Source organism: Acomys minous, assembly GCF_964271855.1.
Source record: "Acomys minous genome assembly, chromosome: 9".
Classification (NCBI taxonomy): domain Eukaryota; kingdom Metazoa; phylum Chordata; class Mammalia; order Rodentia; family Muridae; genus Acomys; species Acomys minous.
The window spans coordinates 2580716-2595275 of NC_140490.1; the positions used below are offsets into that span (position 1 = coordinate 2580716).

Consider the following 14560-nt stretch of genomic DNA (forward strand, 5'->3'; position numbering starts at 1 on the left):
GGTCTTTGCCTTCAAGTTCCGGGTCTCCAGAACCAAAGGGGGTTGCTGGGTGTGAGCTGCAGGTTTGATACTCCGCTGGGTCAGTCCAGGTGACAAGACAGCTCCCTACCTCCTCCACCTGCGTTCGACTCTTGTTTCTTAAAACTCTACTGTAACAGGCGGGAAGGGCCTGCCCTTTCTTGGCATCACCAAGCAGTCAATGAGAATCCTACACTAACTGGCTAGTCCCAGTATGACTCCATGAGCTCATCTTCAAGTCTTCGCAGACTCTGGGCTCCTGGGCTGCCTTCTCCACTCACCGTGGCAGGAGATATTCATTTTGGATTTTGAGATGGTAAAATGGTGTTTTAATTATACCAGATGGCTGAAGACTCCAGGAGGACCAGGAGGATAAAGTCATCCGTAACTACTCCATGCGGCTTTATAAACTTCCAAAGACACCTTGTGAGTCAAAGCAATGCAGTAATGCAGAGTGGGGTCTGTATTGAAGCAGAGTGTCACCATGACACACTGTCACTCTGATTTCAGTCTTACAAGTGTCTTTAGTGTCCCTTTCTGTGCACTGAGCCTTTGCAGCTGTACTCCTCAGCGGTCTGGATCTGGGCCATGGGAGCCCTTTCCCCCTCTCCTGTTTCTCCTCTTTAAAAAAAAAAAGCCTAGCTGCTTTGACTTCTATTCAGTTCACAGCTCAAGTGAAGATGCATTTGGCCCCAGTCAGTTTCGCAGGGGCATTTGTTGCCGTCCTCCTAAGTGTGGCTCCTCCTTGGCACTGAGGGGTTTTCTGAAAACTCCAGCTACTTTGACTCAGCTCATATTTATCTGTGTCTTGAAATAAGAGAAGGGAATCACCACCTCTCCCTGACGAGTGACTGGAGGGAGATGGTGGGTGGCTTTAGTCTTCAAGGCCCTCAGGACTGACGGCGGCTTGTTTAAACACCTGGTGCAGCTTTCAGAAACTTTCGTCAAGGACCCGAGTAGAAGGAGAGAAGACAACTAGGCAGCACGAGGTCGGCTGAGCTCTTTCATGCTGAGTTTTTAAATTCTATCCTGTGAAAAGGAAACATTTGGCAGGTGTAAAATTGGAGAGGCTGAAATTTTCATTTTAGATTGCCACTTTGGCAGCAGTGTGAGAGGTAAGTGTCAAGCTAGGGAAGGAGCTGCGAGCGAGGAAGAGTCAGGGAGTCAGTGCAGTGCTCTGAGGAGCCGAGCTGGATGGTTGGGGAGGGGGTGGAGAGGTGATGAAGTGCACAGTGATGCTTTGTTGGTCACACGTCAGAGGACGTGTGGACCAGCCTAGGCTCTCTGATGTCTTTACTTGGTTAGATTGTGGGTTAGAAAATGTCCCCACCCAGCCCTAGCCTGCGGTGGCAGAGAAAAAGTCCCCCTTCCTTAGGCTGAATACCCATGAGAGTTGAAGGTGTGTAGATCTAGCGTTCAGGAGAAGAGCATGCTGGGATTCGGGGTGCAAAGAGACTCTGTAAACCGGTGGCCTCTAACATGGAGAACATTGACACCGCTTTGGAGGTGTTACAATGGAAGTATTTGGACTTATTTCTGTTTTGTCTTCCAGCTTTTTGATTAGTAAAAATATAAAAACATAGCAATAGTATAAGTGCATGAGTTGTAAATACATACATATGGGAGTATGTTAATTTTTGTTTTTTTAAATCTTTGGTGAGTGACCATTGTGGAAATGGCTGGATTAAACTGATTGTGAGCCAGTGGCTACTTCTGAGCATTTTCTGCAGCTCTGTAACATGGAGCTCCTCGTTAAAGACATCTGTTGCTGGACACTATCTCCAGAGACTGTTGTTTAGTAAGAGCTCTGAGAAGCCTGTCTTTTAGTTCCAGCTCCTCAGGTGACCTCCAATACTTGGACAGGTTTGGAAACCACTGGTTAAAACTGCAGAAAACATCCTGAATAGAAAGAGAACACAGTTTGAATAATACTCTATTCATTCTAAAAACTCCAGCTATGGTAGTAATGGCGTGTTCTTTTTATTTTAGTCAGTGTTGTGGCTGTATATTGTCAGTATAGAATTGATGCTCTCCACGACTGTAAAATTTACACTGAAAGTTCAGTGACTGTTTTAATGTTGTTTACTCCATCTTTTAGCATTTTTCTTGTACATCTACATACATTAAAATCAGACTTCTTTGTTACCCAAGTACTTAGATATAAAATTTTCCTTAAGCATGTAAAATTCTGCATGCATAAAGCTAGCAAACCACGGAACTTGGGAGGCTTAGGATATAATGACCTGTGGTACAAAGTCTGTTCTCCAGCTTGGTCAGCTGTCTCCCAGGTAGGAGTGGAGGGACTGTGAGCACAGTGTGGGGGCCTGAGAAGGTCATGGCACAGAGGCTTCTGCGCACTATTATGGGTTGAATGTGTCCTTGCACAGTCCCCACCCTCCGGTCCTTAGAATGGGAGTGTAGGGGAGACTCTGAATGGTGAAGGCTGATCTCTGTGAGTTCAGAGCAGCCTGGTCTATAGAGCAAATTCCAGGACAGCCATGGCTACACAGGAAAAGCCCTGTCTCGAAAAACCGACACCCCCCCCCCAAGAAAAAAAAGCAAAGAAAGATTTATTACGAGATGAGTTAGTACAGCAAAGATAACTGCGTAAGGAGTTCAGAGTAGAAGGTTCTGGCAGCACAGCTGCTCAACCATGGGATTGAGACAGAGAGTACCATTCCTGAGACGATAAGGACTCAGATCTAATTGAAACGGGCTGAGGTCACTGAAGCCTTTAAGGAATGCTGGAAATTGGCCCCCTGGTGATGCACTACCCTAAGCTTGGAAATCCTGTAAGCCTGCTGGGCTGGGCCGAATACTTCACAGAAAATGGCCAGGGTGGGGGTGGGGGGGTAGGATGCCAAGGGAAGCTCCTTGCACCCTGCGGACAGCAGGAAGCTGCGGCCCAGCAGAGCCCAGTGAGCACTGAAGTAGCGTCCTTCCTATCTCCACAGCATCTTTTGCACAGGTAGATCTGTTTTTATTTAATCTAGTGTATATGCATTTGTGCGGGGAATGGGGTGGGGAGAGGTGTGAGTGTGGCACACGTGGGAATCAGAGGACAGCTGTCAGGACAAACAGAATGGTCAGGTAAATGCAAGCACCTTCTTCCTGGAGCTGACTTATTTTTACTTGTTTTTAAAAGGAGTTACCTTTACATTTTTACATATTTCTCTGTCAGGTAACTCTAGTTTTTCTTTATGTTCAAGTACTTTCAGGATTCCTGTGCCACAAAAAACACATGACAGTTGTGTTGCACAAGTCCCGCCTACTTAAGCATAGGTGTAAAGAGCTGCTGTCGTGTTGTCCTGTGGAGCAAGGAGTGTGCAGCCTCTAAGTATCTGAGTATAAATGCTCGGTGCTGTAAAGACCCGTTCTTTTTGTTGTTTTGATTTTTGTTTTTTGAGACAGGGTTTCTCTGTGTAGCCTGGGCTGTGCTGAAACTCACTCTGTAGACCAGGCTGACCTCAAACTCAAAAGATCCGCCAGCCTCTGCCTCCCCAGTGCTGAGATTAAAGGCGTGCGGCCACCATAGCCTGGCGACTGTTCGAGTTTTTATACAAGCAGGATTAGAGATCGGTGTTGCTGTGGTAAGCAGTTGGCAGCTAACTGTGTCAGTAGAAGACTGAGCACTGGGTGCTGAGAACTGTGAGAGCATAGCCACCGTAGAAGGCAGCCGCCGTGCTCTGTGGAAGGAAGTCTTTCCAGGAACCTTAATAGAGCAGTGAGGTTTACACAGCTCTATCCAAGGCAAACTAACCGATATACCTTCTTAGGCTTGTCTCAAAGCAAAGCAGATTACGGGTAAACAGAGCTGAGTGTGGTGACTTAGACAGTGGCTAATACATCAATTTTACCTCCCTCTATCCATTAGTATGGACCACAACTGGCTTCTTTTCATAACAAATAGAAATATTGGCTAGAAAATGTAAAATTATTTGAAGCATATTCTGTTTACTAAGGAAAGGGCCAAACACTTCAGAAATGTTCCCAAGCTTTAGGACTAGACAGTTGTCTTACATGGCAGCGTAAGTAGCCGGAGTGCTACATTTCAGTAGCCAACACATGACTGTATTTCATTCATTCTCATGGGCGACGTCAACCAATGTAATTTTATCTGAATAACTAGAACTTTATATTTCTGTAAAGTGAATGTGAATTAAGTGTATACTGCACGGCAGGCTTTGAAGTGATGCACTCTTTGTTTGACTGGGTGCAGTTTGTTTTGGTAACTAAGGTTAGCTACTTTATGTCAACCTTCCTATCTTATCTTGCTAGTTCTTGACAGCTTACCTGCGCAGGAAAGCCAGACTCTGCCATGCCACAGGTCCCAAAAGAATCACAGCACTGTAGAGTCCAAGGCCTACACTGCAGCCACAAGGAGTTCGTCCCCATTGCCCAATCCTGACACTGTTAGGAAAATGAAAATGTTCATGGGATAGAATTGCTGCCTTAATGGAGAAGTGAATATCTGGAGCCTGAGCCGTAGTGTAGCACTCCTGCTTCTCTTTGTTACTTCATGTGCTCTGTCTGCCACATCACTTACGTGGAGTACAGGACAGCCTGCTAGGGACTGAACTTAGGTCCTCAGACTTAGCCGACTTAGCAGTAAGCTCCTTTCCCCAGTACTGAGCCACCTCACAGTTCCAGGTACATTATAAGAGATGGTTTTGTGGATCGGGGACACTAACCAGTGTACATGTGGCGGCCGAAGGAGGCCTCTGTGGGAGCAGTGTGGCCATCCGCTAAAGCAGTGAGTCTGTGAGAGGTACAGTCAGAGTCCCTTGATGTGTGCTTACAGTAAGCCTTCAAAATAACAGGCTCTCCCTCAACTTTAGACCTTGTTTTTCCGTCCTCTGTGTCTTTTATACTTCCTTCGTGTCTTTTTCCACCGCTAACCCTCGCTGGTTTCTTCTTCCCTTGGATGACAGGGACTCACCACTCCTGTCTCCCTTGTGCGGTGGCTTCCTCCCTCTGTGTGAGGTTTGCCCTGGAAGCTTCAGGTTGGTGCAGCAATCGGAAGATGGAAGTAGCTAATCTCGAGGAGACACACACACACCCCAAATGTCTCAAAATGGGGAGGGGACACAGGGGGGATTCGAAGTGTGCATTTGGCCTAAGTAAGGAAGCTGTAAGAACACGCTGCTGAGCCGGGTGTAGGTCTTTCAGATCTTGTATGTCTTACGCACACAGGAGGGTAAGGCCTCAGAAACACGCCTTTAAGGATCCCTGAAGGTGTTTCTTTCGACTTGTGGCTAATGTAGCTTTTCATACATAAATATTTTTCTTTTCTATCAAATTTTATATTTTATCACTTTTCTTTAAGATTTCTGCACCCACACATGAGAGTCACTCATGATTTGCATAAATAATATATTTATAGCAGAAGACGGACCTTGAAATGATTTTCTAGTAAGGAAGAACCCAGATGCTTTTATGTTACACAGTCAAGGGTGCTTGAAGCTATGATTTGGGCAAGTGTTATATTTCATATGACTTAGCTGTTGGACAGGTAGCACTGAAAAGCCCTAGTCTTAAGAAGTTTAAAGTGATTTGCCATGCCGTTTGTTTCCAACACCGAAGCGGTATTTGTTCATCTAGTTCTGACGCACTAGCCTCCAGCAGCCTCCTGTTCTCGGGTCTCCTGTGTAAGTGCTGAATAAGCTGTCGTGGGCCAGCTGCGTCCAGGATTGCCACTGTAGCTCAGAGTGAGGAGACATTTTCAGACACACACACAGGCTGTGTCTGTCCACCCCAGATGCTACAGCACCTAGATTTGAAAGCCACTGAAGCGCAGTGGCGTTAGACACATGGATATGTGGCATCTATCTTGTGGTCAGGAGCTGCCCCTTCTACAGAGGAACCTCAAGCTGGTGCCACGAAACACGTGTGCCCTGGTGAGCATGTGGACATCGGGAGAGCGGGAGAGCCTGGTCTCCGCCTACAGGATGGTCCTGGGGATGGGACGCGGGTCCGCAGACTCAGCAGACCCAGCAGCAAGCGCCTCTGTGCACTGAGTCATCTTGCCATCCTGTATTATCCAGTTGTTGATTGGCCGTGGCTTTTTGTTTTCTAATCAGCTCATTGAGTGTCTGTTTCCCTGTAGCATTCCTGTACACACTGACTTTAGATGGATCCTTCCCTCCTCCCCTCATGTGTGTGCTCACACCCCTCAGCCTCCTCCCCTCATGTGTGTGCTCATACTCCTCAGTCTCCTCCCCTCATGTGTGTGATCACACCCCTCAGTCTCCTCCCCTCATGTGTGTGCTCACACCCCTCAGCCTCCTCCCCTCATGTGTGTGCTCACACCCCTCAGCCTCCTCCCCTCATGTGTGTGCTCACACCCCTCAGCCTCCTCCCCTCATGTGTATGCTCACACCCCTCAGCCTCCTCCCCTCATGTGTGTGCTCACACCCCTCAGCCTCCTCCCCTCATGTGTGTGATCACACCCCTCAGCCTCCTCCCCTCATGTGTGTGCTCACACCCCTCAGCCTCCTCCCCTCATGTGTGTGCTCACACCCCTCAGCCTCCTCCCCTCATGTGTGTGCTCACACCCCTAGTGTTGTGCTCTCCACTTTGGTATCACACGTGTTTTATTACCTCCCTGCCTCCGCTCCTCAAGGCCGCCTCTATCCCATGTTCGTGGGCCTCTCCCTGGATTCCTGGTCCCTAGCCATGCTCACATAGGATCCCCATGTGAGAGGACATGTACTATTTGCCTTTCTAAGCCTGGTTTATCTTACTTGACATATTTCGCAGGTCCATTTTTCTGCCAATTTCATAATTTCCGTTTGCTATACAGCTGGATAAAATTGCATTGTTTGTATGGACCACATTTCCACTATCTGTTTGTTGATAGATGTCTAGGCTGATTAAATTTTCTTGCTATTATGAATTGAACACTAATAAACTTGGCATGAAAGAATCTCTATGATAGCACGTAGAGTCCTTTTGGTATACGCCAGGAGTGGTATAGCTGAGTCCTATGGCCGTCCTGGTTTCAGCTTTTGAAAAACCTCCACGCTGGTTTACAGAGTGGCTAAAGCCAGTTTGTACTCCACCAAGAGCTGCTTTCCTTGTACCTCCCGTGTTTGTGGTTCCCTTGATGTATAACAGTGATGGAATAAATGCCTTGGAATTGAGCGGGGCGGGGGGGGGGGGGGTTGGCGGGGGGAGGGGGGTGGCGCACACCTGTAACCCCAGCCCTTAGGGAGGCAGAGGCAGGTGGATCTCTGAGAATTCAAGGCTACCCTGGTCTACAAAGCAAGGACAGCCAACGATACCCAGAGAAACCATCTCAAGAAACCAAAGAAAGAAAGAAAGAAAGAGAAATATCTTGGAATTGTCTCTGAGCAGTTTAGCACATCTCTGTAAATATATTCTACAAGTACAATTGCTCTATAAAGATTACTAATACTTTAGTTTTTGAGAAATAGCTGGGCCAGATATGGTGGTGCATATCTGTATGTATCCTAGTGTTTGTGAGGGGAGGCAGGAGAATCAACAGTTCAAGGCCGTCTGTCTTCAGCTAGACAAGTCTAAGGCCGTCCTGTGGAAGATTTAAAAAAAAAAATTCTTAATATCGTTACTGTTGACATGAGCCTGACACATCTTTGTTGGTGGAAGTAGAAAGGTCTGTCTGTCTCCACCCCCAGTGCTGGGGGTTTTGGCACCTGCAGTCACACCTGGACACTCAGCCCAGCTCCTCCTGCTGCCATAGCAAGTGCCTTTTTCATGGAGCCCAGTTTGAGCATGATTTTTGAGATATAGTAAACAGTGCATAGTGTTAAGCTGTAGTTGTAAAAAGCGTGTAGGAAGAGGAGTCATGGATGACCCACCCAGAGCTGCTGCTGTTGCGTCCACTGTGCTGAGCAGCAGGTTGTGTTGAGTAGTTATTCCATGACAGCGACTCAAGAACCTGTGTTACTATAACAGAGAGGGCTGTGCAGGTGCCTTTGCTATCTGGATAGCTGTGTGGTAGAGTTGAAGTTGGCCCAAATGACCATAGTAGACAAACTTCACTTGGAATTTGGTTCTCTCATCACAGCTGTGTCCCTTTGGGCAGGGGGTTTGCTTTCTCTAAGACTCTGTGCTCTTAGGAAGCAGGAGAAATAAGTAAAATTACACTTTTAAAAGAGATTACAGTTAAGATTAAAGGAGATAAGCTACTTGATCTGGAAGGTAGTGACAGTTCTCTAAACCTAAATTGCAGGCCAGAGAGGGCCACATACCCACAGCTCACACCTTCAACAAGATAGTGGTATGACTCTATAATTACTTTTATATAAAGAAAGCGAATTACTGCAATTAGTACCACTGCTACAAACATGTGAGTACACAGACTGGCACACAGAGGCCTGAGAGAAGTGGGAAGAGAAGTCAACACAAAGCACAGACAATCACCCACAGATCCCAGTGTACAGTAGGGAACCGCAGAAGGCTGCCGCACCTCTGAAATGGAGAGCTATAGGCAATTACTGGCTGCTGAGAGGGTTGAAGTTGTCTCCAACCAGATGTAAGTTATTCAATACCAACTGGTCAGCCCAGAACATCTGTAGGTATGAGCAATGCCATATGAACTCAACAAACTGTGTGTGTGTGTGTGTGTGTGTGTGTGTGTGTGAGAGAGAGAGAGAGAGAGAGAGAGAGAGAGAGAGAGAGAGAGAGAACAAGAGTCATGAATTTGAGAGGAGTTTAACAGGAAGAGGATATAGTTGAAATGAAAATATAGTATTCGTGTATGAAAATGTCAGACAATAATGTAAATATAAGTTTGACCACTTAAAGCATCAAAGAAAATTACCTATATAGAGAAAATGTCCCAGCACCAACTGCTGAACCCCAGTGCGGCCCTGGGGTTAGTAAAGGAAGAGGAGGAGGCAGACACTGGGGAGGGCAGACCAGTGTGAAAGGAGGACAGAGTCGCTTAAAGGCAAACATGCAAACGCCAAGACAAAGTAAAAACAGGAAGAAATATAACAAGATTGTATTGTATTGAGAAAGAAGTTTGTGCTTGTTGGTTTTTGTCAACTTGAACAACCCTACACGTATCTGAAAAGAGGGGGATCTTAATTGAGAGAAGGCCTCTGTCAGTGTAGGCTGTAGATAAGTCTCCAAGGCATTTTCTTGAGGAATAATTGATTTGGGGAGGGTCCACCCACCCTGTGGGCAGTGCCACCCTTGCCCTGAGTTGTATGAGAAAGCAACTGAGCAGTAAGCACCGTTACTCCAAGGTTTTGTTTGAATTTCTGCTCTGAGTTCCCTTGAACTATAAACTGTAAGATGAAATAAGCTTTTTCTTCCTCTAGTTGCTTCTGACCATAATGTTTATGATAGCACAGAAGCCCAAAGGCATTAACAACAAGCTGTCTAAGGAAGGATAAATTCAAACAAAAATCTAAATAAACTCCACTGATGAAAAAGTGAAGTAGCCAAGAGCATGAACATAGGGCGAAAAGCAAGGTAGAGGAACTTAAAAAGTAGCCCACGCAGTACTGGCCGGAACGTGCACTTGTGTGTCCCTGGGGTCCCCCAAGATGGCACTGTGGAGATAGATCCCAGGCAGCTCTGAGTCAGATTTGTGTTTCTCTCTGGAGCTGTAGAGGGGCAGGGGACGTCACAGTGCAGGACGTGGTCAGGGAGGCGGCAGTGCAGCAGCACTCTGAGAACTTAAGCTGCTCACCTGCCCTTGGAGCATCAGGTGGACAGGTTGAGCCTATAGGAATTTAGAAGATGCACACCACAAACAATTATATTTTAATGTATATCCAAGAATAAAACAGCATTAGGAAGATAAGTGTAATTGTTGTCTGTCTAGACAAATAGAAAATTAAAATAGAATAAAATAATTAACCTATTGCATATATAATAAGTGGAAGTCATAGATAACATTTAAAATAGACTGACCTGAGCTGGGCGTGGTGGTGCACGCCTTTAATCCCAGCACTAGGGAGGCAGAGGCGGGTGGATTGGTGTGAGTTCGAGGCCAGCCTGGTCTACAAAGCAAGTCCAGGATACTCAAGGCTACACAGAGAACCCCTGTCTTGAAAAACGAAAATAAAATAAAATAATAAAGTAAAATAGACTGACCAAATGGTAAAAATGTTAAGTAAGAAAAAAAAAAACAGAGAACATACACACATAGATAACTGCTTGAGTGGGAAATGCTCACCTGCCTAGTCTTGTGAATTGGGAGCTAGGGGGTGCATAAATGCTCCATGGGGAAAGTTGGAATAATAAAGATGACAATTATAAAAGAACAAAGGGTTGGATTCGGACATATTACTCATCTCAGTAAACTTTAATTATCTTATTCCAAAGAAAATTTCATGTGGCTTTATCCACAGAATCCAATTCTGTGCTGTTGTGTTTGAGACACATGTAGAGCACAGTGGGCAGATACCAGCGCCAAATGGAGGAGTTCAAAACTGAGCTTCAGAGTCGATAGCAGAAGTAAACTTCAAGCCACCCCATCCCCAATAATCGCACCAGTGCACTTGCCGCATGGAAAGTCATAGCACGATGAAACTGTGTCCATGTGTACCTAACGCAGCCAAACTCTCAGGGCTGCCGAGCCTCTGTAGGAGCACAGGAAACGCAAGGCTATCGGCAGCAGCGCGGGACAGGAGCCAGGAGCCCGGTGCTGCAATCCCAGCAGCTGCTCAAGGCAGAGGCAAGAGGCTCCCTCGGGTTCAAGGCCTTCCTGGGCCAGCCGGGGCTACACAATGAGACCTTATTTCAAACCACAAAACAGTAACAAACTTTTTAATACATCGTAGTACAAGTCTGGTAGAAAGAGACACATAAAAGCGTCACTATATCTCCTGCCCAAACCTGGAACCGGCCATTTTCTGGTTATCTGGATCCTGGGAGAAGTGACACTCGGGCCGTCAACCCAGCTCAGGGCAAGGCTGCTCACGTGACTGAGCAGTGTGTGCCTTTGCATCAGTGCTTCACCTTGATATTCCCAACTGAAATTGTAGTTACAGAGTTCTCTGGCTTTTTATAGCTGTATCTCTTTTGTGCTAACAATCTAAGTCCTGACTGTCAGGTCCAGAGGAAACGCCCAACTCCACAGACTTCAAAAGACACCCCAAATAATCTAGAAGTGAGCTCAGCGTGAGCTGTGGAAGCCTTCTGGTGCTCACACAAAAGCCAGCATCCCTCGGCTTCTCTGGAGCCATTTCCCTCAGCTCTGGCAGAAGGGTCCTCGGCTCTCCAGTCAGCATGTCCTGTGGCCCTGTCGCACACCAAGGTCCTCGCTAGCTTCTCTCCAGGATAGCTTCTCTCTTTATGAACAGTAAGGCCTTAGCAGACCATGGAGTGTTGGTGTCATCAGTTTATACACTAATAGTGACAGAACTAAGACATTCATCAAAGCCTACAGTTTCCAAGTAGCTATGTTGTTATGACTGACAGTGTGACTGTTGCAGAAAGTTTAAGGTATGTTTTGGTTTGCTCATAGTTTATTTGCACACGCGCGCGCGCGTGTGTGTGTGTGTGTGTGTTCATTTGTTTCATTTTGCTTCTGCTTTTAGGGTAACATTACTTTTATTCTGATTCATTCTTTTGTTTTGGTGGTAGTGGTGGTGTTTGTTTTGTCTTTTACTCTTTTGGTGGTACTGAGAATTGAACCTAGGACCTGCTGTGTGGTCTCCAAGTACTCTGCTACAATAATACTTTCAGCCCTGTTTTTGCCTTTTTTATAAACATTTTTATGATTCAAGATGACTGTTAGTGTGCTTTGCTTAAAATAAACAAAAGTCTTCGGCTTATAGTAGCAGTGTTTTATTGAGGAAATGTTATTATTCAATAAATAATTTTGTTCAAAAATGGATGAAGAATTTATTATAATTGCTTTATTATTTTCCCTGTGTTCTTCCTGAGAACACATATTCCAACATGACCTAAAATGTGCAGCATTGCATGCACAGTTTCTAAACACTACATCTGGGATATCACGTCAATATAAGGCTTTGAACTACTAGCAAAGCCTTATGTAAAGCCCTTAACGTCCAAACTTAGGGTACTTAGGGCCTCAAACATATAGGTGTTCATCTACCTTGCTAATGTTAAAGCAACCTTGTGTCTAGTGTAACTTAGTCTTGATAACTGGGGGAAAAAAACAAACCCCTAGCCAGGTGTGGTGGGTCTCACCTGTCATTGCAGCACCCAAGAGATGCACTGCAGGAGTCACTGAAACCCTGACTGAAACTAACAGGAACGGTACACCCTGGCTTGAAATCGGGTTGGGTTTTTTTGGTTTTTTGTTTGTTTGTTTGTTTGTTGGGGTTTTTTTTCTTAAATGATTATAGTGGGTCATGGAAGTCTGCCTGGGGAGTGACAGTGGTGAGGTGTGGAACTGTAGCTGTTGTGTCGCCCTGTGAGGTTGATCCTGTGATCTCTCTTTTCAGAAGCTGATAAAATACCAGTGATGCGCGGACAGTGGTTCATTGATGGGACTTGGCAGCCTCTAGAGGAAGAAGAAAGTAATTTAATTGAGCAAGAACATCTCAGTTGTTTTAGGGGTCAGCAGATGCAAGAAAATTTTGATATTGAAGTATCAAAATCTATAGATGGAAAAGACGGTAAGATGACCAATTAATCCATATAGTATGTTCTGTACAAGTAAGTCATTGGTACAGTTGGTAAGTTTGGTGATAGTAATTCGGGAGGGTCAGAATTTACTGAATTTGACATTATTTTGTGATGCTAACTATCAGGCCTGTGCATGCTAGGCAGGTGTTCTACCCTGAACTATACCACTAGCTCTAAAATTTGGTTTTTTAAAAATACTATTCTAAAACTTAAAATGCTATGAATTTCTGGATTATTTTAATTAGTATGTATGTTTTATTGCATGATACTAGCCCAGTTTACTATATAGGTATAAATTATTTATACTGTAACCCAAGTTAGTCATTGGGGCAATTTGAATTATTACTGAAAATAGAATTTATATTTAAAAATATATCTTGCTGTTATATATATTAAAAAAACGGTTTTATTACAGTACTTTAATACTGATTCTTTTCCTGAATTTGAAAAGCCAGAATTGGTTTTGTGTTATCTTTTAACTACCTCTGAAAGATAAATACCAGTTTCTAATTTGAAACAGTATGCTCCTTTTGTTTCCTTACTCAGCAAGTATGTTACAACAGTTAAAAACATTATCTATAATAGTCAAGATTGCCATGTTTTCAGTATGTCTGAATCTTGAATAAGCCTCAAAATATGTGGTAAAGTTAAAAATCCTTGTATTATTCCATTTACTGCAGGCAGTGGGATCGGCTACTCTGGTGAGTACAATGTACAGGCTGCTTAGAATGTGCAGCTATTCAGTGCCCTTCACCCGTGCCCGCCTCTGCTCCGAGGCCTTGGCGAGCCCTGCTGAACATAGGGAATTACAGCACAACTTGAGTAGCTATTGTTCTGCCCCCATTAAACCGCTCTAAGGCCAGTAAGCCCAGTATTGATGCAATGACCACAGACCGTGGTCGGCACTGTCTGCAGGCTGTGTGTCCTGCTCCTTCCCTCTCAGCTTCTGTTCTCACTGTCTGTCACCTCTCTGAACGTACGTATAGATCCATACATTGGCCACAAGAAGAGAAGCTATTGCACTACCTTAGTTTTGTGTCTACTTGGTTCAGTCTAGATAACCAAAGAGGCGTGTTGTTTCCATGTAAATTGCTAGTGAAATCAGCACTTACATGATACTTTACAATTTTCAGTTATAATACTCAATGAGTTTTAAGTACATTTTCCTAAGCTGTAGATTCACGTATATCTTTATTTTGCTGTCATATTTAGGCTACAGATTGTACCCATCCGTAGAGACAAACAGTTCTCCGTAAGGTCTGTGGCTGCAAGTGGCTGCAGGCCATACCATGATAAATAGAGAAACAGTACCTCACAATTGTGTAACAAAAAAATAAAAAGTCTGTCTGTGGTACGACATTAAGGAATACTCTCTCACCACCAATCTGCCTCACAGTGCCCGAAGGACAAGGCTTTTGTCATAAAGCAGTTTCATTACTATTAGGTAAAATGGAGTTAGGGGTTTGTTTTTTTGTTTTGTTTTGTTTGGGTTTTTTTCCTCCTTAAGTCTTCTACCTAGAAAATGGCAATTCAGGTAGCAAACATAGTTTTGCCACTCCTGTTCCTCACAGTTAGTGCATGAAAACTTGGAGGAAACAGCGCGTACGCAGACTAGAAGGACACCCCTCCCCTCTCCGTGCTCCCTCCCCGCTGTGGTCAGCGTGGGGGTGGTCAGGGCTGTGCCATCTCTACACTCACCTGCTCAGAATCATATTCACAATAAAACTAGTTTTCATGTGACCTCTGTACTTCTGTTTTCTCTTAAATACTTCAGTCTTCCGCAAAATGCTCAAACTTAATATGCATAAGAGCAGCTTATTTGTATGAGGTTTCCTAGGTCTCTGTGTGTATGTGTGTGTGTGTGTTTCTCTGTGTGTCTGTGTGTCTGTTTCTCTTTCTGTGTGTGTCTGTGTGAGGCGGGGGGTGAGGGGAGGAGTCTTGGCTA

At 44.9% G+C, this 14560-nt stretch overlaps 1 protein-coding gene across 7 annotated transcripts in view; it reads left to right on the forward strand.

Moving 5' to 3' along the window:
- The window catches only part of DDHD1 (DDHD domain containing 1), a 63572-nt gene that overhangs the window by 15535 nt on the left and 33477 nt on the right, over positions 1-14560 (forward strand). For 4 of the 7 annotated variants that reach the window (XM_084795848.1, XM_084795850.1, XM_084795851.1 and 1 more), the window contains exons 2-3: positions 12432-12605; positions 13296-13316. In XM_084795848.1, the coding sequence (XP_084651974.1) occupies positions 12432-12605; positions 13296-13316 (195 nt within the window). The remainder of the gene's footprint in view (positions 1-12431; positions 12606-13295; positions 13317-14560) is intronic. The other 3 variants (XM_084795849.1, XM_084795852.1, XM_084795854.1) reach the window with 1 other exon arrangement.